The 22392-nt window shown below is 38.2% G+C and overlaps 1 protein-coding gene across 1 annotated transcript in view; it reads right to left on the bottom strand.

The window, feature by feature from the left end:
- The window catches only part of znf827.L (zinc finger protein 827 L homeolog), a 127151-nt gene that overhangs the window by 51898 nt on the left and 52861 nt on the right, over positions 1-22392 (bottom strand). The window contains exon 5 of the mRNA XM_018231536.2: positions 5693-5926. Coding sequence (XP_018087025.1) covers positions 5693-5926 — 234 coding nt within the window. The remainder of the gene's footprint in view (positions 1-5692; positions 5927-22392) is intronic.

Below are 22392 nucleotides of genomic sequence, written 5' to 3'. Positions count from 1 at the left end.
GACTTTTTGAATGTCTAGCACTGCCACGCAACGTTAACTATTTTGTCTCTAAAAAGACTTTGCTTTTGTGAAAATTAATTACATACACAGTGAATGTTCGCAAAAGGACGCAAACATAGTCGCTAATGTTAACAAGCATCTTTCGATAGAGAAAAAATATTACATTCCTCCCTATCATTATTTGGTCTAACCACATAGGCTTTACATTTTTGGTTTAACATAGCAGCAATTTTCTACGGTACACTTAGATGCAGTTTCTGGAGGTAATTGAGTGGTAGGTTTCTCCAAGTATGCAGGAGAAGTTGCCATACAGTTCCACTGCAGTCTTACGTTTTCTGTGTCTGCATGTACTAATCCTAGACTACCTTGATGATGTTGAGATCAGGACCATACCATCTGTAGCATGATTCCTTGTTCTTCAACCCACCGTAGATAGTTCATTATGATTTGAGTGTGTTTTGGGAGTCGTCATGCCACAGAATGAACTTGAACCAATCATACACCTCTACAAGAGTATTGTATGATTGAAGAGAATCTGCTTCTTAGCAGTGAGTTTGACATGAATTTTGGCCAAATTACCAACTCAATTTGCAGAAATGCATCATCATCATATCTGTAGGGAATTACCACCATGCTTCACTGTTGCCTTCAGGCATTCATTCATATACTGTTCTCTAGCTTTTTGACAGACACCTTGGGACTTGGTTGCAAATCTCTTTCATAATATAATACATATCCAGGCAGTAAATGGGTATCCCAGTGGTTTCTGACAGTTCTGAGCTGATAGTATTGTACATTTTCCATTTCAAGAGGAAGTAAGCTTGCTGTATTGCTCATCTGTCTCACTCGGTTTCTATAGATTTCCAGTCCTCAACCATGCCAGGTTGTTTGTATTTTAGTAGAAGAACTTGGAGGACAATCTAGAAACACTTGTCTGTCTGTTAGGATAAGACCTCCCACTCTGCCTTCTCACTGGGGTTTTGTCCATAATTCTCAATATATTCCAACTGGTGGTAAAGCTTTAAGATAGGAATTTAAGATAGGAATGTGTGGTTGGCTCCTACACAGTGCTGCCTATGGAGAGATTCTTTGGAAACTGACTTGGGCTATATGTTCTCACAGGCTTCTTCCACTGCTGAGGCTCTTCCCCCAGGACAGTCTCAGACTTGCATCACATTAACAAAATGTTTTTCATAGACTTTTCAACTACTATACTACAAGGCCCAACAACCACAGGTCCCTAGGCAGTTTTTCCTGCTGGCACCTTGTCAAGATATCTCTAGGGATGGTAAACTATAATTCAAAATTAAATGTGCATTTGCGGTATGCAGAATGACACTAACAAACATATCTCAGCTTCCCCCCCTTTCTTTTGCTGTGTTGAAACCACATTTAATCTGTAATTTTAGTGCATTGCAATGCCCTAGCTGTAAATGCAGAGGATGCAATTTCTATGTTACAAATTCGCCTCTAGCAACTGTTATACATGCTGAATGTTCAACTTATTATACATTTGAGTGAGCAGGCTCCTTCACAATCTCTAGTGTATATTGCTTTCTGACACTTGTAGTTTGTCAGGAGCACCGTCTCCGTTGGCGCTGCTCCCAAGATGGCGGTGCCCATGGCCGCCACTTATGTAGTTTCGCCGAAATCTCGTCGCTGACGTGATGACGTCACCAGTCTGGCACGAGGATTTAAAATAAAAAGACACTGGGGTCACGGGTTCAATGCCCGATAATAGGAATTCCTGTCTTGTGTTCCTGGGTTCCCTAAATTCCTATTTTGCTGTTTCCTGGATTCCTGACTCCTGCTTTGACCTTGATTCTGATCCTTGCTGCCTACCTTATTGAACTTTTTGCCTGAACATGACTACGATAACGCCTGACCCTTTTGGATAACGTAAACTTGGACTTTTTACCCTAAGCTTCCTCCTTGGTGCAGACATCTCCTGCTGGGAGCCGATAGGCCCCTTGACAGTATTATCGGGCCATGGACCCCACTGAGAAAGCTGAGCCTGATGTCGGAAGAACTCTCTGGGGATTGGCATCCGGCATGGAAGATTATGAAGCTCAGCAGATCCGCATTGGTACTTGATACTCTTCTATCCCGTATGCCTTCTGTGTCTCCGGTCGCCGGTAATCCTCACGCGCCTGGTAATTCTCCTTTAGTGGCTGCATAGGATGGCGAGCCCCGCATTCCTCCACCACCCCGCTACAATGGGGATCCTCAAGCCTGCAGAGGTTTCATGACACAATGCTTGATCCAGTTCGAGTTTCAACCCTCGCAGTACCCCAGTGAACGAGCCAAGGTGGGGTACGTGATGTCCCGTTTGGAGCGGAAACCGCTAGAGTGGGCAACACCCCTTTGGGAGAAGAATTCTCCTCTGACCCTCGATGCCAGGGCCTTCCTCCAAGCCTTCCTGTTGTTTTGCCAGTGCCTCTTCCCGACTGCTTCAGATCCAGCAAGGGAAGTGAGTATGCCATTGATTTCAGAACTTTGATGGTGGAAACTACCTGGAACAATGAGGCTTATACAGCGGTGTTCTATCAAGGTTTGTCAACCAGACTCAAAGACGACTTAGTCTCCAGGGATTGTCCCAAGCTTTTTCGAAGACCTACCCCCTATCACCTGCTGAGACTACTGCAATGAAGGAATATATCCAGGATAATCTCCAGCGAGGATTCATTCGAGCTTCATCTTCTCCGGCAGGGGCAGGATTCTTCTTTGTAGAGAAGAAGGATGGCTGATTGTGTCCCTGTATTGACTACAGGGGCTTGAACAAGCTCACAATTAAAAATCGATACCCTCTGCCCCTCATCGCTGAACTCTTCTATCAACTCAGAGGGGCTAAGATCTTCACTAAATTGGATCTTCCAGGAGCATACAACCTTATCCGCATCCAAGAGGGCAATGAATGGAAGACGGCCTTCAACACCAGAGATGGGCATTGTGAGTACTTGGTAATGCCCTTCGGCCTTTGCAACACCCCTGCCATCTTTGAAGAATCTGTGAATGACATCTTCAGAGATTGTTTGGGCAATCTGTAGTCCTGTACTTAGACAACATTTTAAAATTCTCAAAAGATTTGGAAAGTCACCAAACCCCTGTGAAAGAAGTTCTCTTCCGTCGGAGAGAAAACTACCTTTTTGCCAAATTGGAGAAATGTGTCTTTGAGGTGCATAAGATTCCCTTCCTGGGTTATATCATTTCTCGTGAGGGATTTGAGATGGATCCTTCTCAAGTTACAGCAACTTAAGACTGGCCTCTCCCCACAAGCACCAATGCCATACAAAGCTTTGTTGGTTTCGCTAATTAATACCGACAATTTATCAAGGGGTTTTCCTCCTGTATCACTCCTGTCTTGGCTCTCATTCGGAAGGGAGGAAAACCTAATGCCTGGCCCCCTCACACCCTGGAGGCCTTCTTTGTGAAGTCTGAGGTCGGAGCTGGAGCTATCCTCTCTCAGAGACAAGTCGCAGATGGGAAACTACACCCGTGTGCCTATTTTCTCTCCTGCTAAGCAAAATTACAACGTCGGGAATCGTGAGCTACTGGCCGTTAAACTCTCACTCGAGGAGTGGCGACACTTCCTGGAAGGAGCACCTCACCCTGTTACCTTTTACACTGATCATAAAAACATGGAATTCATCCAGACTCTCAAGAAACTGAACCCTCGTCAGGCTCGGTGGGCACTCTTCTTCACATGATTCAACTTTGTTCTTACATACCGCACTTGCTCCAGGAATCAGAAGGCAGATGCCCTTTCCCGAAGCATTGTACCCGAGGGTCGCATCAGTGAAGATCTAGAAACACTTGTTCCCCCACAAAAATCATTGCTTCTCTGTTCCCGCAACTGGCTAGCCAGATCCTATCGGTCAAGTTTTCTGCTCCTGCTGAGACCCCCCCATGGTATACGTGCCACCCAAATTCTGTATACCCATCCTTCAGCAAAGCCACAGTTCCAAGCAGGCTGGACATCCTGGTGTCCAGAAGACTTTCGAGCTTGTTAATCGTCTCCTTTGGTGACCAACTCTCCGGAAAGATGTGAAAGACTTCTGTCACTGTGGATGGCCAACAGGAATACGAGGTAGAGAGATCTTGGACTCAAGAATCTCCAGAGGGTCCCTTCAGTTCTTGATCCAGTGGAAACAGTGCTCCTGGGTCAAGCAAACCGATGTCCACGCTCCCCGTTTGGTACAGGCATTTTTTTAAAAAGTTTCTGAAGAAACCAAGATGTGGTGGTTCAGTGGCCCCCCCCTGGGGGAGGGGGTACTGTCAGGAGCACCTGATGGCGATGCTGTCTCCGTTGGTGCTGCTCCCAAGATGGCATCACCCATGGTCGCCACATGGGCAATGACGCCACCTGTCCGGCGCGAAGATTTTAAATAAAAAGACGCCGGGGTTACAGGTTCAATGCCCGATAATAGGAATACCTACCTTGTGTTCCTGGGTTCCCTGAAATTCCTATTTTGTTGTTTCCTGGATTCCTGGACCTTGATTCTGATCTTAGCTGCCTGCCTTATTGAACATTTTGCCTGAACTTGACTACGATAACGCCTGACCCTTTTGGATACAGAGAACTGGGACTTTTTACCCTAAGCTTCCTCCTTGGTCTGGACATCTCCCACTGGGAGCTGATAGGCCCCCTGACATAGTTTACACAACATAAGAGAAAAAAATAGCCAAACAGAAAGAAAAACTCAGTCCCATAACCACACACTCACAACGCACTCTTAATTAATTCTGCTGACAAATTTAAAGGGTATCAAATGAATAGCTAGGCCAACTTCTAGAGTAGCAATCCAGCGACTTTTGCAGAGAACCCCTGGAAAAGAATTTCCCTAGATAATTTATGATAATCATTACGATAAATTTAAAGCTAGGTTTTTTTTGTGATAAGCTTAAAAGAGATTTCAGGAATGTACATTTACTATAGTAGGTAATAGGCAATGTGTTGATTCTACATTTATATAAATACTTGAAACTCTCCAAACACAGCTGATTTTTTTTTTGTGGCCTGAAATCACAGTAGTCTAACCATACTGATTCCCAATTGTCTTTTCACCACACTCTGTACCCAGAATTACAGAATTCCTCCTCCCTCACATCATCAAATTCACCTCCATTTTTAACCAACTAGCATGATAAGTTAAAAAGCAGAGTTCATAAATGTTTTTACTGGCAAGCCTGTAAAGCAAGGTGTGTGTGTGGCCTTCCTTCACAATACAAAGAAAGAGTAAGCAATTATGTTGGCATCCTTCAATATATGCATCACCTCATCTAATGTATTAAATGTAATGATCCATGTCCCTTAATGAACAGCATAGCTCCTTCTGTTACAGAAGTAATAAGCATTTACAGGCCACAAATCATTAGACATTTAAACTATAAGTCTAATTGCTTTTGAGGACTAAGACCTTATCTTGGCAGATGTATGCACTAAGTAATATTCTATGTTAATCCCAGCTGCAAGAAACAGTAGGGATATCACTCTAGAATATTTAAACATCAATTTCCTAAAATGCATTTTGACTGCAGCAGATATCCGGCCAGGGCCAGATTTACATAGTTGGCACCCCTAGGCCCTCTGCCTCTAGATTTGTGCTTTATGACATGGCACACAAAGCTATGTATTTGCCACTTCAAATTTGTTTGATTAGATTTAAGGTGAAAATCAACACAGCTGATTTACCTGAGAGTTTCATAAGGAGCTCTGATGCTGCTTTCATGGAGATATCTTGAGTGAGCAGGTTTGGCTGTGTTTCTTGTGGCTTGCTGTCATCATCTGGGGTGCTGGAAAACTGACCTTCTGATTCCTGGTTAAAGCCATACAATGATTGTGGGGATAGGGAGCTAATAGGTTCTTCATCCTCAGGTTCATCTTTCACTTTAAAAGTAAGAGAGAGGGGATCCTTCTGATTTGCAGCTGTCAAGAGCAAAGATACAAAGGGCACATTAAAGGGATACTGTCATGGGACAAAAAAAACACATCAATTAATAGTTTTGATCCAGCAGAATTCTGCACTGAAATCTGTTTCTCAAAAGAGCAAACAGATTTTTTTATATTTAAGTTTGAAATCTGACATGAGGCTAGACATATTGTCAGTTTCCCAGCTGCCCCAAGTCATGTGACATGCTCTGATAAACTTCAGTCACTCTTTACTGCTGTACTGCAAGTTGGAGTGATCCCCCCCCCAGCAGCCTAACAACAGAACAATGGGAAGGTAATGAGATAACAGCACAAGATAACAGCTGCCTGGTAGATCTAAGAACAGCACTCAAAAGAAAAAGCGAGGTCCCACTGTGTCACACTGTTACATTGAGTAGAAGAAACAACAGCCTACCAGAAAGCAGTTCCTTCCTAAAGTGCTTGCACTTTCTGAAAGCACATGACCAGGCAAAATGACCTGAGATGGCTGCCCACACCAATATTATAACTTAAAAAATACACTTTCTGGTTCAGGAATTACATTTTATATTGTACAGTGAATTATTTGCAGTGTAAACAGTGTAATTTAGAAATAAAAAATGCATCATAAATTCATGACAGAATCCCTTTAAATTTAACACTGCATCCAAGCGGAAATGATCATGGAATACTCTTCATAGCAAACAATAGCTCAGCTATACGTAGAAAGATATTATACTTAAAAATAAGACCATTGTAAGACCAATATTTGTACTGCCTAGGAAATCTGGTGTAAATGTACTCAACTGCTTCTGCCAAAAAAAAAAACATTTTTAGGGCCCCCTCCACATTGTGTTTGAAGACCAAGACCTCTGAAAAATCTAGTTATGTGTTTTGTCCTTTGCCACACTAAGTGATCAATAGTTCTTCTATATTATGGAATGGTGCAATCATTTTGCGGAGATGGAAGATCCTGTAATTTTGGGGTAACAATTGAAACTCAGCGCCTCTGAAAACTCCTCAGTTGTTTAGTGGCATTTGGTTTTGCCCTATGTAATTCTGAAATCAGACTGGTCATATACTGTATATTGTTGGGTCATTGTAGGTGGGTTATTTTATCCTCGCAGAGACATATTTCTTTCCTTGGCAATTCAAGCTCAGGCTGCTAGAATAGGGTACCACTAACAATATGTATGCACCCATCAAATATCATGTGTTAGATTCACAAAAGAACAACCAGTGCACTGAACTAACTTAACAGCTCTTACGCGCTGCCCTATACATAGATTGTGTCCATGTAACTTCACTCCAGTAATCCCTTCCTATCAGATTGTACAAATGTATGTGCAACTTGTTTGCAGGAATTAGTATTGTTCCCCAGCTGATTAAGTACTTACTTCTCTAACCCAAAACCGCACATCTGCACAATTCAATAACTTGTAGTTGCTAAAATAAACTCATCTCTCTAACTAAAATGAATGGTTTTGCCTCCAATAGGGAATAACTATATCTTAGTTGGGATCAAGTAAGAAGTACTGTTTTATTATTACAGAGAAATAGGTAATGATTTCTAAAAATGTTACTTATTTGATTATCATGGAGTCTACGGGGATGGAAAACGGGTTTCTGGATAATGGATGCCATACCTGCATAGTGTGTTTTCATTGGATTATACAAACATCTTATTGGTCATCGTTAATACAACCTTTCAAGTCTTCGGAGTGCTTGAATATGAAAAAACACTGACAGCTGCCGAGGTCAATAAATTGCTATGACAACTCTTACAAGGTTAGACATCAGTAAAATTCCTGTGATCTTGCCTTTTTTGTCATGCCATTGAAAGAGTTGTGCCCAGGTGCAGCTATGAGATTGACCACATCTAGAATTATGACTTATTGCCAGTTGGAATGTTAATGCCAAGGCATATTGCTGAAGATATTGAAACAATTGGACTTATTATTATCATCTATCACTTTGCTAGTGATTGCCACGGAATGACTTTGCTAGGATAATACCTCTGCAATCACAGATTCCTTTAGAATCCTATGTGCTTTACATTTTAAAAGGTCAAAACAAAAAGCAATAACATTATTTTTAGCCAAGAAAATATATTACTTAATGCTATATTACTAAATGCCCTATAAAAACCAACTAAAATTTTTCAAGATTAATTATACCCCGACACTGGAAATAGCTAGAATCAAAAAATACAAAATGTTAAATCTGTCGAGGTCATGTAGGAGTCAATGTAGAGGCCCTTGAACCATTTGAAGATGTTAATAGCCTTCTTAATGTCTGCATTATTTTTAGTTTCAATGATTCAAGTTTTTTCCCCTCCGAAAACTGATCAATTTGAGTTTGTTAACCCCGAACTCGCTGATTCAAATTAATTCCATTCCAAGTTTTTTCTTAAATTAGAAACCATTCAAGTTGTGAGTTCATTCAATTTCATTCGAAGTATAAAAAAACTCTAAAATTCAACCTTTGATAAATAACTCCATTAAAGTTACCTATAGGTCATGTTTATAATTTTTCAATGATAGGTTTGCCAACCTGACTGTCCCTTCTTAACTTGTCAGTATAGAGTTTCTAATGCTAATGGACTACTGCTGCACAAATATGGCAGACCCCTCCTCCCAGAGGAACTTGAAGAATCTAATAGGTCATTTGAAAGCAGCAGCAAAAATATAAATAGCATGCAAAGACAATGTTAGGATATAGGTTAAAAAAAGGTTTTATTTCTGGCGTTAATATCTCTTCAAGATTTTTAGTACTGATTGTGAAACTGATTTACTAGCTTAAACTTCTGTAAATAAACTTTGCAGCCAAACTGATTTTAAAAAGACATTTTGCTATGAGAGCCAAGTAAAATTGTAAATTTGGCTTGCATGGCGGCTTACAACAATAAGTGTTGAAAAACATTATGCCTTATTTCAGTTTAGGACCAATTAATATTAGACACCTGGTTACAGTTTTCTTTATTTTCAAAAGCTTGTACAGGTGTGGATCCCATTATTCTCCTTTATAATAAAACAGTATTTTGTACTTGATGGTAAGTAAGCTGCATGAATTCCTATTGGTTGCAAAAAAAATCCTATTGGGTTTATTTAATGTTAAAATGGTTTTTAGCGGAAAATTGCAGAAAGACCCCTTTTATGGAAAACCCCAGGTCCAGAGCATTACAGATAGCAGATCCTTTTTTTGAGTAATGTTTTAGCAATCCATGATGTGAAATATAAATGTCTTATTAGAATACATCTTATTGGGTTATGAATCCAATGGGAAGTCAGGGAACACACAAATTAATAAATGAAAATATTCTGTACTCCAAGTGAGCTATATCCCTCAAGAAGAAGCAATGCTAACATTTCTTGAATTTGTTATCCTAACTATTAAAATAGTGCTAACATATTTACATAGCTCTTTATAGATATGATTCATTATTCACATCTAGCCACAGTCTGGATTACAATCTAATGTCCATATTACATTTACAATCAATTTTATCAGGAGCCATATAATTGACCTGTTTTTATGGATTACAGACAAAAGAAAAAAAAGAAAAACTCCATGCAGATAGTATATGACTTCTCACCACCATGACACCACAAAGTTCACAATTTTCACCAGAATTTATCATTTTTTCTAGCGCCACTTCAACCACTTGTGTGCATGATCACAAATCCTGAGGTTAGCAACCACAACATTTTTTGCCGCACACAGGGTTTTGTAAAACACACAAGCTAGTGAATATTCAGACCCACCCATGTGCACACTGATTTCAAAGCTATTATTGCACAAATGTGCGAAAGGAAATTAGAGGGAACACTTAGCAAAATACTGCAGGATATGAAGCAAAGCAGAAACATGGGCAGTCCATAGGAACACAATAAAATAAGTGGTTGGGATGTGTTTGCTCTGTTACAAAGGAGCATGATGATTCAGAATTTATATGCTCCATCAAGTTAATTAGATCTGTTAGATTTGTTGAGTTTTGCTTAAGCACAGTATTTGTTGGTGAACATGCATTTTGCAACCTAAAATGAAGTATCCTTATGGTGAATCAGATCAAGACAATTGGCAACCTCAACAAAGGTGTCATTCCACATCTCATGCAGTTGGTAGTTACTATCTGAAAAAAGCTCAGTGTATGTATTGAAAGATAAATATTAAGTTATATACTGTATAAACAATTTTTGCAAAAAAACGGCAAAAAATTTGCGAAACGGTGCTGGTGTCTCGTTTTTGACGCCGGCGTGTTTTTTTGACGCCAGCGCACATTCGTCCAAAAAACGGACGCTGGCAAATTTTCGCAAATTAGCAGGCAGCAAATCGCGCAAATTTGCCTCGAATTTGCGCCTGGCAAATGAATTCGCCCATCACTAATTATGTTTTCTTAAAGGGGTTGTTCACCTTTGTTTAGTATGTTGCAGAGAGTGATATTCTGAGACAATTTGCAATTGGTTTCCATTTTTTACTTGTGGGTTTTGAGTTATTTAGCTTTTTATTCAACAGTTCTCCAGTTTGAAATGTAAGCAATCTGGTTGATAAGGTCAATATTACCCTAGCAACCCTGCACTGATTTGAATAAGAGACTGGAATATGAAAGGGCCTGAATAGAAAGATGGGGTCAGTGACCCCCATTTGAAGACTAGAGTCAGAAGATAAAAGCAAATAAACAAAGAACAATCAAAAAGTTGCTTAAAATAGGACATTCTATAACATACTAACAGTTACCTTAAAGGTGAACCACCCCTTTAACACATATTCATAAAGTGGTCATTTATTCTGGCACACTGTACAACAGACAGGTGTATATATACAACATATATATTGAATACATACATATACTGACAGATATAGAAAGTATCAGGGGCCCTGCTAAAATGTTTATTTTACCGTTCTGTTACACAACAGCAATATAAATCTTTTTTGCTGTGTACAAAAGTGGTTATAAAGCATTTGCAAAAATAGAATAATGGTTGATCCTGTTGAAACCAAAAGTCATTGTGACTCGGACACATAAGATAAAGAGGAATCGAAAGGCTAAGATGATCTCCTTGGGCATTGTCTAAAGTAATGGATCATGCCGAGTATATATTCAATTTGTAATTGAAGCCAGGGGTTGAAACACTAAATTGCATTAAAAGTCTTCCTGAACTATTTGAGCCCATGGCTGCTAATCACGTTTGGACTCTTGTCAGGATTTAATCAAATTTAGCATCTTCGATCACCACTTTAATTATTGCTACGGCTACTGCTAGTACATCTGCAAGTAAGTGCCAAAACCTGAGATAGTAAATATTTTTGATATGCAAGAGCACTTTCTAAGAATGTTTAATGGATTATTTTTATTTCCAGTCTGGAAATGTTTGGAAGCATGCAATTAAAAGAATTTTAATCCCCGCAGTCCCTGCAGCAAATTAGGACTTTCAGAGGTACTTTGGTATACTTCTGTGCATTTGAGCACAAGCTTTGCAATGGATTAAAGCACCACTATTTCAAGATTATTTAACTGTCTATTCAATGTCATTGCCAAGTATGTGCTGCCTTAACAAAATCCTAAACCAACACGTATAAGCAGTCTAAGAAGCATACAAGAACTTACTGAGAATGCCAGGTATCCATGGGCAAAGTTAGGGGGTAAAATATTCATAACCTATCACTTCTGCTGTAATGTTTGCAGGCCTTTTCCCTCATGTACCGAACTGCTATTGTCTATATTGACACAGACTATCTTGCTATACTGCTACTGTATTATGGGTTATCTTTCTAATACAGTAGGTCTCTCAGAGGCCTTTATGATGAACAGTGTCAAAACCCATGTTTGAACTACATCCTGTTCTATCTCTGGTTAATAAAATATTGTGCCTAGTAATACCATACATGGTTTGTTGGTGTCCATTATGACCATTCTAAATCATATGGTGAAATTATGTAGAAAGCTCTGTATAATGGGAAGCCATCTCTCATAGAGGCCATTTTTTTTTTAAAGTTTTTTATTTAAAGTTTTAAAACATAACACAGTTAAAGGAGCAATAAAGAGATAGAAAAGGGAGAAAGTTGAGAGAGAGGGGGGGGAGGGGAGGTAAGGTATAAAATGTCATATCCATTAAGTAGTGTATAGGCAGTTAACCAGCTTGCACATATAACCAGGTACCCCATATCGCTTCAAATTTCCCGGGGCATCCTCTTGAAAGATAAGTCAGTTTCTGATTCGAGAGAGTGTCATTTATCAGTTTTTTCCAATATTGTATTGTGGGAGGGTTGAGCGATTTCCAGTGCATTAATATGGCTTTCTTGGCATAATACAGGAGCTGTAAGTAACATAATCTAGCATAGGGGTGGAGCTGCAAACCCCCTATTATCCCCAACAGACAGGTTTCTGGCGAACGAATACTGGGTAGTGCAAGCTTTTCATTCAAGTACTGGAGTACTGCACTCCAAAATCTCTGAATTATCGGACAGGACCAAAATATATGAAACATGGTACCAGGTTCCACTCTGCACTTAGGGCACAAATCCGACACAGTATCATATATTTTAGCCAGGCGGTAGGGGGTTAAGTAAACTCTATTTAAAAATGTAATTTGTATAAGCCTGTCCCTCATAGATATTGATAGCGCTGTTACAAGCTGTAGTGCGTCCTTCCATTTTTCGTCATTCAGGTCAGGGATTTCTGCTTGCCATTTGCCCTTAACTCTCTCAAGGGGAGAGGGACCAGCGGTAGACAGTATCGTATATAACCAGGATAGGGGTTTTGTCATAGAGGCCATTTTAAAGGGGAAGGAAACCTAGTCGGCGCAAACCCCCCACCCCCCCTCCCGTTTGTTGCCCACCCTCCCTCCTCCATTTTCCATTTTGGTGGTAAAACAATCGTATTAGCTTTATTAAGTGGGTTATTTACTAAACCTCGTTTTTTTTCTGGTCAGGGTTTTGGGGAAAAAATTCCCAATTTGAAGTGTGGGCGATAACCCCCTCCAAAATTTACTGATTTCAAGTCCGAAAAATTTGTACAATTTGAGTTTTCGCTTGATTTTATTAAGTTTTTTCCCAACCCAGCTTTTTCGTGTTATTTTATTGATAAATAAGATAAAATCGTGGATGGGAGTTTGGTCGCGATTGGTTTAATAAAATTATGAGATAAATTTGAGTTTTAGTAAATAACCCCCTTAATATTTAAATTACTTTTATATTCAGGTGTATGGTGATCTGATAAACCCAGGACCCAAGAATTCAAGATAGATGATCCTTTACCTGTACCTTTTACACCTGTGGGGTTCATAATTTGTGCTTTATCAGGCTGGATTGCCACTTAGTTCTTTTGTTCTTTGTGACGCTCCTTTATAGGATCTGTGACTGTTGTCCATAGACACAGTAAAAAAAACAATTCAAAAAGGAGGGAATAATGTGAGGCTATAGCTTCAAAAGGATATGATTGGAAGATGAATTAAAAGATATCATTTCCTATAAATATTGGAATATATGTTTTCAGATTAAAACATTGTAAATCTTAAAACATGATATTCACTTTTGTAGCACTAACAAATGTTTAATATGCTAGCTAGAAGGATAGGAAAAGACTGAGCTGATAAAAGCAAAATAGCCAACGTCTTATAAAGAGGGAGATTGATGTAAAGAATATGGAATCAGTTGCTGCCCACACAGTTATGGATTGATTGCAACTGCAAAAATAGATTAATGATATGAAGAGAGAAAGGAAGTGGCAATTAGCAGTGAAAGCATCAGGTCATTTTATGGGTCAAAGTGTAAAATAAGGGGAAAATCTTTTTACAGCATCTGTTCAAAGAATAATAATGGGGGTGGAGAAGAAGAGAATGACAGAATTGAGAAGGATCACTGTCTTCAAGTCAAACCAAATAAATATTGACCCAGGAAGTGAGCTTATCGCTCTGAACCAAGATAAAATATTAACATAACCTTTACAAATAATAGAGAGAGTTTTGCTGATTTTCTACTCCATCAGACAGGTAAAAGAGGCTGTGAAACAGAACAATACTTTTCTGATATTAATAACATTTCTTTGTTTACCTTCATTTTTGCTAACTGACTCGTGACACAAATGTTTTTTCCATCATGATAATTTATGGCTTCAGTGAGTGCCTACCACCCTTTTGTCATCACCATAGTGACCACAAACATAACATTTATTTAATTCTAGAATGAAGAATTTCCTATGAAAACCTTTGCATGCAGGTTCAAATTTGCTTAATTTTAGTAGCATGCTATTGGAAGTACTATTGTTTAAAGACTGCCAGGCCAGAGGTAAATGTGGACAGTGACAGGGACATCAAAATATATTTAAATATCACCACTAAATCCTGATTGGAACATTAATATATATTGATACAGCACTAAAATATTCTGCAGGGCTGTACAACTAAATTGGTGTATACACTTAACACACAGATTTACATACAAAGCAGCCAATAACCAATAAAGTGGGTTGATGAAATCCCTATTATAAACATGTGGACTCGGAGTTGCTCAAGTAATTTTCAGAACTCACTAGCAAAGGTAATAATTTCTTATTTAACCCTTTACTTAAGACATGTCCTTGATCCTGCTGTGAAATTTTTATGCGTATACATGAAGAGAAACCTGGAACTGCAGAATCTATAGCAGGTGGCACATATGGGGTTAAAACAGTAAAACTAGCTTTAGCCAGGAAATATTTAGCAGTACAATTGTTGAAAGCTACATTGATTTTTGAGAAACCGATCAACAGATTGAACAAGAGATATCAGATGTTTCCTGTTACTTTTATATAAGTATGTAACGAAGGTTACTTTTTGGAACTGCAGGCCATTTTGACATTCCTGAAGTGGAGAATATAGATATGTGGTAGGTTTAGGAAAAATCAGTATTTCTTCAGCAGGTAGTCTATAGTGACTGAAAGATTCAAATGGTGATGGGAATTTTATTGCTGGCATAGCACTGGAAGAGGAAAGGTAACACTGAAAATATTTTGGGAACTGTTAATGAATGAGTTGGTGGGAAAAAGAGATTACACTGGATTTTACAGAGGTGACCTGAAGTGGCCTGAAAGAGGACCTGACATTTTATTTCATTGTGATAAATGCACATATTTTGGAACCTTGAGGTCATGGTAGTGGAAGAAGAGTTGACACTCTATAATACAAAGAGAATGTAACAATGCGAGAGGAACTGACACTCTTTTGCAAAGATCAAATGACATTCAGGTTCACACAAGTGTGGAAAAATTTTGAAATAAGCAGATGCTATACAGATGTGAGGTCAAAGCAAAACTACCATTTTCTTTCACAGGGAGGATGAAGCAATGAAGAAAGAGTGAGACTATCTGGTACACATTAATATATGAATGATGTGTTGTTGCAAAAGTACAATGGCAGTAAAAGAAAAACTGCTGCATGTATAGGATCTATAATCCAGAATGCTTAGGGGTATATTTTTCAAAGAGTGAAGTTAGAGATCACCACAGTCCTCTAGAGTAAAATTCCGCCACTCTCCATTCATTTCTATGTGATTTTTAAAAGAGTATTTATCAATGGGTGAAAGTGAAAGTTCATCCTTTGATAAATACGCCTTTCAAAATCCCATATAAATGGGAAATGGGAAATGATAATATGTCCCTTAGGGTCTGGGTAAGGGATCTTGGGATCACTAAAACTCATTTAAACATTATATAAACCAAATAGGTTTGTTTTGCCATCGATATGGATTCCTGCAGTTTAGTTAGCATCAAGTACAAGGTACCGATTTATTATTTAGTTAGCATCAAGTACAAGGTACCGATTTATTATTTTAAAGAAAAAGGAATAATTTAAAAAAAATAGAAATATTTTCCTATAATGGACTCTATGGGAGATGGGCTTCCTGTAATTCGAAGCTTTCTGGATAGGTTCTGGATAAGGGATCCCATACCTGTATTATTTTACAGTGTGAGGAAATAGAGGGAGGAGCTGCCCATATTGGGCATAATACAGTTTTTCAGCCTTAACCATTGCAAGTGACCAGTTGAGGGGGGACTGTGTGAGATGATATCTATGTTATTATATCTAAGGCTATATTTGTGGGTTTTAATAAATAATCACACAAGTAAAGAATAAGGATTTCTTAAAATACTATTAAAAAAAACAATACTCATGACAAGCCCTTTGTCACTTCAGCTGAATTTAACCCTTAGTTAGAAATGGGAAACAATCCTGATTCTACCACCAATAAAATACTCTACAACTATCAAAAATATGACACCTTATATTGGACACAAAATATGTTCTATTTTACACATAGAACAAGTGTACAAGAGTACATTAACATCCAAACGTTGCATCTAACAGAGGAGAAATATTACAGAGACATCTCACTACCCTGTGACTTTATATCTTGTTGCCAGGCAACAAAGCTTATAGGTCAGGTGCTGGGACCTTTAGTAAGTCACCATGAAATGGATGGGCCTTTTGCATAAATGAAACACATTTGCATGTGTCTCCTGGCACATCAGTATTTCAATGGAATTCTTACTGTGTAATCTGATGTACAGAGTTCATTCTGACAGCTGCCTGTGACCTTTTTATTCCACTTTTGTACAAATTCGAAAGACCAACGTGATTTCCATTTTCTTAACCCTAAATTTACTGTAGCTCATGTTCATGGAGGCTGTTTCAGTTATTTGCATTAATTCCTTTTTTTGTTAGTGTCAAGGAAACCTAAAATAAAAACATCTCTCAAAAAACACTTTCCTCGGTTTTGCCAAAGAGCCCTCTTTCTTCCTTCTCATTAACCATAGATAAATATATGAATAGCAATGTTACCATCTGTGTTACATACTCTCAGGTACATTCTGCAATTTAAAAGCAGAATATCTGTTACTGGAAGTGTGTCTCAAGCAATTACCAAAACGCATAAGTAAAATATATATGTGATTTTATTTATTTGTTGTTAGTTATTTGTATAGGATTTTATGGGTAAGAGAAAAGAGTAGGCCCACAATGTTTTTCTGTATTATTATAAATATTATAAATATATATTATAAAAGTAATTCAGTGCTCCCTCAGTACACTACCTTCAATCATACTCATTTATACAATTCTTGATTTTTTACTGATTTGTAATACATACAGTCACTTTGTGCGGATGGGGCCCTTTCAATGACCTGTCCAGACAATATCTACCCAAAAATTGGCATACTAATATGATCCTCTACTGATGGGTCTCAGTAAACCCCTATCCCTACCCCAACATGTTGGTGGGCAAATGTGGTTAATTCTGAACAAACTGCAATTGGTTTTAAAATTTTTTATTATTCGTGGTTTTCTAGTTATTTCGTTTTTTATTCAGCAGCTCTGTAGTTTGCAATTTCAGCAATCTGGTTGCTAGGGTCCAAATTACCCTAGCAACCATGCACTGTTTTGAATAAGAGACTGGAATATATATAGGAGAGGGCCTAAATAAAAAGTCAAGGAATCAAAAATAGCAATAACAATAAATTTGTAGCTTTAAAGCACATGATGTTTAGATGGGGTCTGTGAGCGCCATTTGAAAGCTGGAAAGAGTCAGAAGAAGAAATAATTTAAAATACTATATAAAAGAAATAATCAAAAGTTGCTTAGAATTTGCCATTCTATAACATACTAAAAGTGAAAGGGGTGGTCGCTGGGCATAAATATTAATATGCAATCGCTTTGATGAGGTCATGAAAAGAGAGGAAAATGTATGCCCAGTTTAAGGCTTAAGATTTTGTGGAATCTCAGGATACAAACCAGCCTAGCAGAAAGAGAAAACTGTAGTTTTGCACACTGCAAAATTGTGCAAAATGTGGTTATTGTTTACAATAATTTGTAGACAAAGACCAAGGCCAGATACTTTTTGCCACCAGTCTCCAAAACATTCAGAAATTTTTGAAGATTTGCTTTGGACAGACTGACTGCAATCTGATAGGATCACATGGCCATCTGTTGAAACTGGCTCCACCCACCCCCAAGGTGAAATACACTGTTGGGCAGTTGACACAATTTACTGTCCAGATTGCCATTAATAGTTTTTACCGGATCAGGTATTGGTTTTCAAACAGGTGATCATACAGATTGATTGGTTGCTATGGGTTACTAGACCTGTTGCAAAATCTAAAAAAAAAATTGTAATAGCTGTATTCTAGAGTCATTGTTTGAGGTGAATTTGGTAGCATTAGGAGGGACTACAGATGCATACTGTAAGATTTTATAATAAAGGTTTGAAAAACAGAAAATAAAACAACTGAAAGAGTTATATAACATAACCATAAAAGTTGCATGTCCAAAACTGAAACACAACATAAACCACTGTCTACATCAGGGTCAAATATGGAGATTTTATACTAACAATTCTAATTTACCTTGCTCTTTGTATTGGAAATAATTGTGTGGGGATCACTTGTATACAATATATATATTGGTTTTAATCAGAATTGAAAGGAGTCAATTGTAGGACTAGAAAGATTTACTAATAATGACTAAATGCTTTCATGCTTGTCTGACCCTTGAGAAATGCATTGAGGAGGATTTCTTTTAAAAATATATGACTGGCCTATTATGACCTTGATTGTTTTAAAAATCTGGACACTGCTAAATGAAATGTTTCTATGAACTTACGTCATTGCCAATGACTAGCTATACCTATAACAAGCAACACCACTGGCTCAGTCATTAGGCTGAGCTTTCCTACTTAATATAGGAGATTACATTTCAGGAATGAAAGTGTAAATTGTACTTTAAATGGTGGTTCACCTTTAAGTTATTTTAGTATGCTATTGAATGGCTAATTCTAAGCAACTTTTCAATTGGTCTTTATTTTTTTAAATAGTTTTTGAATTATTTGCCTTCTTCTTCTGACTCTTTCCAGGTTTCAAATGGGGGTCAATGCTAGGGTAATTTGGGCCCAGGCAACCAGATTGCTGAAATTGCAAACTGGAGATCTGCTGAATAAAAAAGCTAAATAACTCAAAACCATGAATAATATAAAATGAAAACCTGTTGCAACTTGGCTCAGAATACAACTCTCTACTTCATACTTAGGGGCCGATTCACTAAGGGTCGAATATCGAGGGTTAATTAACCCTTGATATTCGACTAGGAACTAAAATCCTTAGACTTCGAATATCGAAGTCGAAGGATTTAGTGCATATAGTTCGATCGAACAATCGAAGGATAATTCCTTCGAATCGAACAATTAAATCCTTCGAATCAAACGATTCGAAGGATTTAAATCCAACGATTCGAAGGATTTAAATCCAACGATCGAAGGAATAGCCTTCGATCAAAAAAAGTTAGCCAAGCCTATGGGGACCTTCCCCATAGGCTAACATTGACTTCGGTAGCTTTAGATGGCGAACTAGGGGGCCGAAGTTTTTTTTAAAGAGACAGTACTTCGACTATCGAATGGTCGAATAGTCGAACGATTTTTACTTCGAATCCTTCGATAGTCGTAGTCGAAGGTCGAAGTAGCCCATTCGATGGTCGAAGTAGCCCAAAAAAAACTTCGAATCCTTCACTCGAAGTTAGTAAGTCGGCCCCTAAAAGTTAACTTAAAGGTGAACAACCCCTTTAACAACAGCATAAAGGTCTCAAGTTGAAAATCCCTGCCTATAAATAATGGAAATAAAAACTATAAATACACTACATTTTAGAGGTTATCAAATAGGTTGTAATTCCTGCCCTTATCTCACATTAACCAGTTGTTAAGAGAATCTTACATTTTAAACTTCCATTTTTCCAAACAATGGGATTATATATGGAGTGTGTAAGAATGAGGCCTACAGTAGCATTGTATTCTGCAGAAAACATCAAATGATAAAGAGCAGCATCTAATCATACTTTATTATCTAGACAGTCACTGCCTTTTCCATTACATTTTTTCTCTTGCTCTGTGTAAAAGGTGATCTTTATAACCGCTGAATCCGCTCCCCAGCCTACACTGAAAGGTCAAAAGCACCAAACTCTCCAAGGAACAAGGATCAAGGGATGGAAGAACTATAAACCCTTCCAGGAAATAGGGGGAAACATTAAAACAACCTGAGAGAACAATATACTGTAATATTTTTTCTCCTACAAGTCATTTAGCGATGACATTTAGTAAAATGCAACTTAAATTCTCCAGTAGCCAATTACCATCCATTTAAGAGGGCAGTCAGTCTCAGGAGGCCTATGATGATATTTAATACTCACCACAAGAACAAAAGCTAATGTTTTAAATTCATGTTGCCTTTTCTTGTTGGCAAACCAAATTATTTATTTTGAACAAATGATAATGCATTAATGTCTCTATATTTTCATACCATTTTAAGCATTTTTAAAAATACACATGCAAATTATTCTATAAATCAGGCTGATATAATGTACATAATAAGATATACTTTGCACTTCTCTCCTTTTCCCTTATACAAGATAAGAGATACAGTACACAGAAATAATACGAATGGCATTGCTATTGTTTTAGTACACTCTCCAAAATGAAACAATAACATTTTTAGGGGACAAGCCAACTGCTTTGCAACTTTCATTTACTGTACTGTTTGTAACTCAAGTACTAAGGATCATTTGCCCAGTACAGTTACCTATAGCAAACAAATCAGCAATCAGTTATGATCAGACTGCTGCAGGTAGAATACAGAAAGCGAGTCTTTGGTTGAATTCTTTGTATTACTAAGGCAAATATTCCCAATTCTAATAAATGAGCCCCACCAAATTATAGGCAGGGCACAAAGAATATTTTTTAAACTAGTAGAATGCAAAATAATTTTACACAATTTGCCCGATTAAATTCTGCTGTTTTCTTCCACATTTACCATGTGAATGTAATTCACAGCCTTTCATAGGAGCAATGCCACTGTCTCTAATATTATGCTACCTGCTGTATATGCAAGTTGATTACTGTTCTGCCTTTGTTAGATTTCTAGCTCATAATTTTAGCAAGCTGTACAAATGTAGTTGGTCAGAGGTTAAATGTGAGGAGAATCGGTTAGCATTATAGCTATACAATGATTTAGCACTAAGCAGAAGAAGCCTATTGTGTACAAATGCAGGCTTGCGGTTAGGAAGGAATATCAGTAATTCAGCGAGGTTTCAAAGAAAAGTTGCCCTTTGTCTCACGACAATCAAGTGGTTACAGCAGCTATCCGGTTATTACATTCTAAGGTGCGCAATCTGGTGTGAGTAACCTTTCCATAAAGCTTTTTTTTTGTAACTGAATTCTTTTAGTCCTAAAGCACCACACAATGTATATCTTTTTTCAGGCCTTTTAGGGATATCATCAATTAGGAGAAAAATAGGCCAGCATTCACGTTAGTTTAAGTGCCTAAGGAAAAGAGAAAATAGAACAAAGAACCGATAAAACCTTGCTGTATTCACCTTCCAGATCATGAGTTATTTTCCTTCAGTGGAATCTTCTGTGTATCCCTATATTCTGATGTGTTAGAATAATATCTGCAATACAAATCAACACCCATTTTTAGCTGGCACCCTGTCTTCTACTAGACATGTAGTTTATTGGGCCAACGGTAGGAAATCAGAGGTTATAGAAACAGACTAAAAGCCTGAAAGGTAACAACAATATGTTATAGCAACCAAAACCTGATTGATTTTATACGCTAATCATTGATCAGACGTGTCATAGATGAAAGATTAAAATAGAGAAGCAGTAAGCAAAAAGGCCTGGGGAACAGGGGGGCCTGGACTGTGGGTCAGCTTCCTCTATAGCTAATAAGAAAACCCCCTCCTCCCGAACCACTCTTTTACAGACAAGGATGGGAACACAAGTCAGGGAGGGGTCAGGGTGGGTAGTGGGTGGGATGTGGGCAGGAAGTGGGTGGGAGGAGGGAGATAGGAGTGCGCCGGGCCCCGGCAAACTCTAGATATGCCACTGTAGAGAAGGCCGTTAAATATATGTATAAGCATGTAAGGCTTTTAAGGGGGACTATAATTAAAAGTCGCAAGGGTTATATGAATTGGCACCTTTGTGAATGTTTAGCACTGGTCACAATGTAAAATCAGTCACTTGCGAATATTACGTTGCGCATTTTTTGCTAAGCAAAGGTTTAGCGTTCACACCTGCTCTGGAGGTTCGTTAAATATTTTGTCGCAAAAAAGGTTTTGCGATTGTGAAATGTTATTACGTCCACGGCGAACGTTTGCAAAAAACTATTTGTTTGCAAACTTTGGAATGAAGACCTTGAGGTCTTTAATCATTCAAAAAGGAGGCAAACATGGTCGATATCAAAACATATTTCATTCCCCCTTAGATACCTTAACAATGGTCCTCCAAATTTCTCTAAGAATCCAAAACTCAAAGTTCAGGCATACTTAGGGCCTGATTCACTATGGGTTAATTAACCCTCGATATTCGACTAGGAATTGAAATCCTTCGACTTCGAATATCGAAGTCGAAGGATTTAGCGCAAATGCTACGATCGTACGATCGAAGGATTATTCCTTCGATCGAACGATTAA

The sequence above is a fragment of the Xenopus laevis genome, chromosome 1L (genome assembly GCF_017654675.1).
Source record: "Xenopus laevis strain J_2021 chromosome 1L, Xenopus_laevis_v10.1, whole genome shotgun sequence".
NCBI lineage: Eukaryota > Metazoa > Chordata > Amphibia > Anura > Pipidae > Xenopus > Xenopus laevis.
Note: the sequence above shows the minus strand (reverse complement) of the source record. Positions and strands in the feature narration are given on the sequence as shown.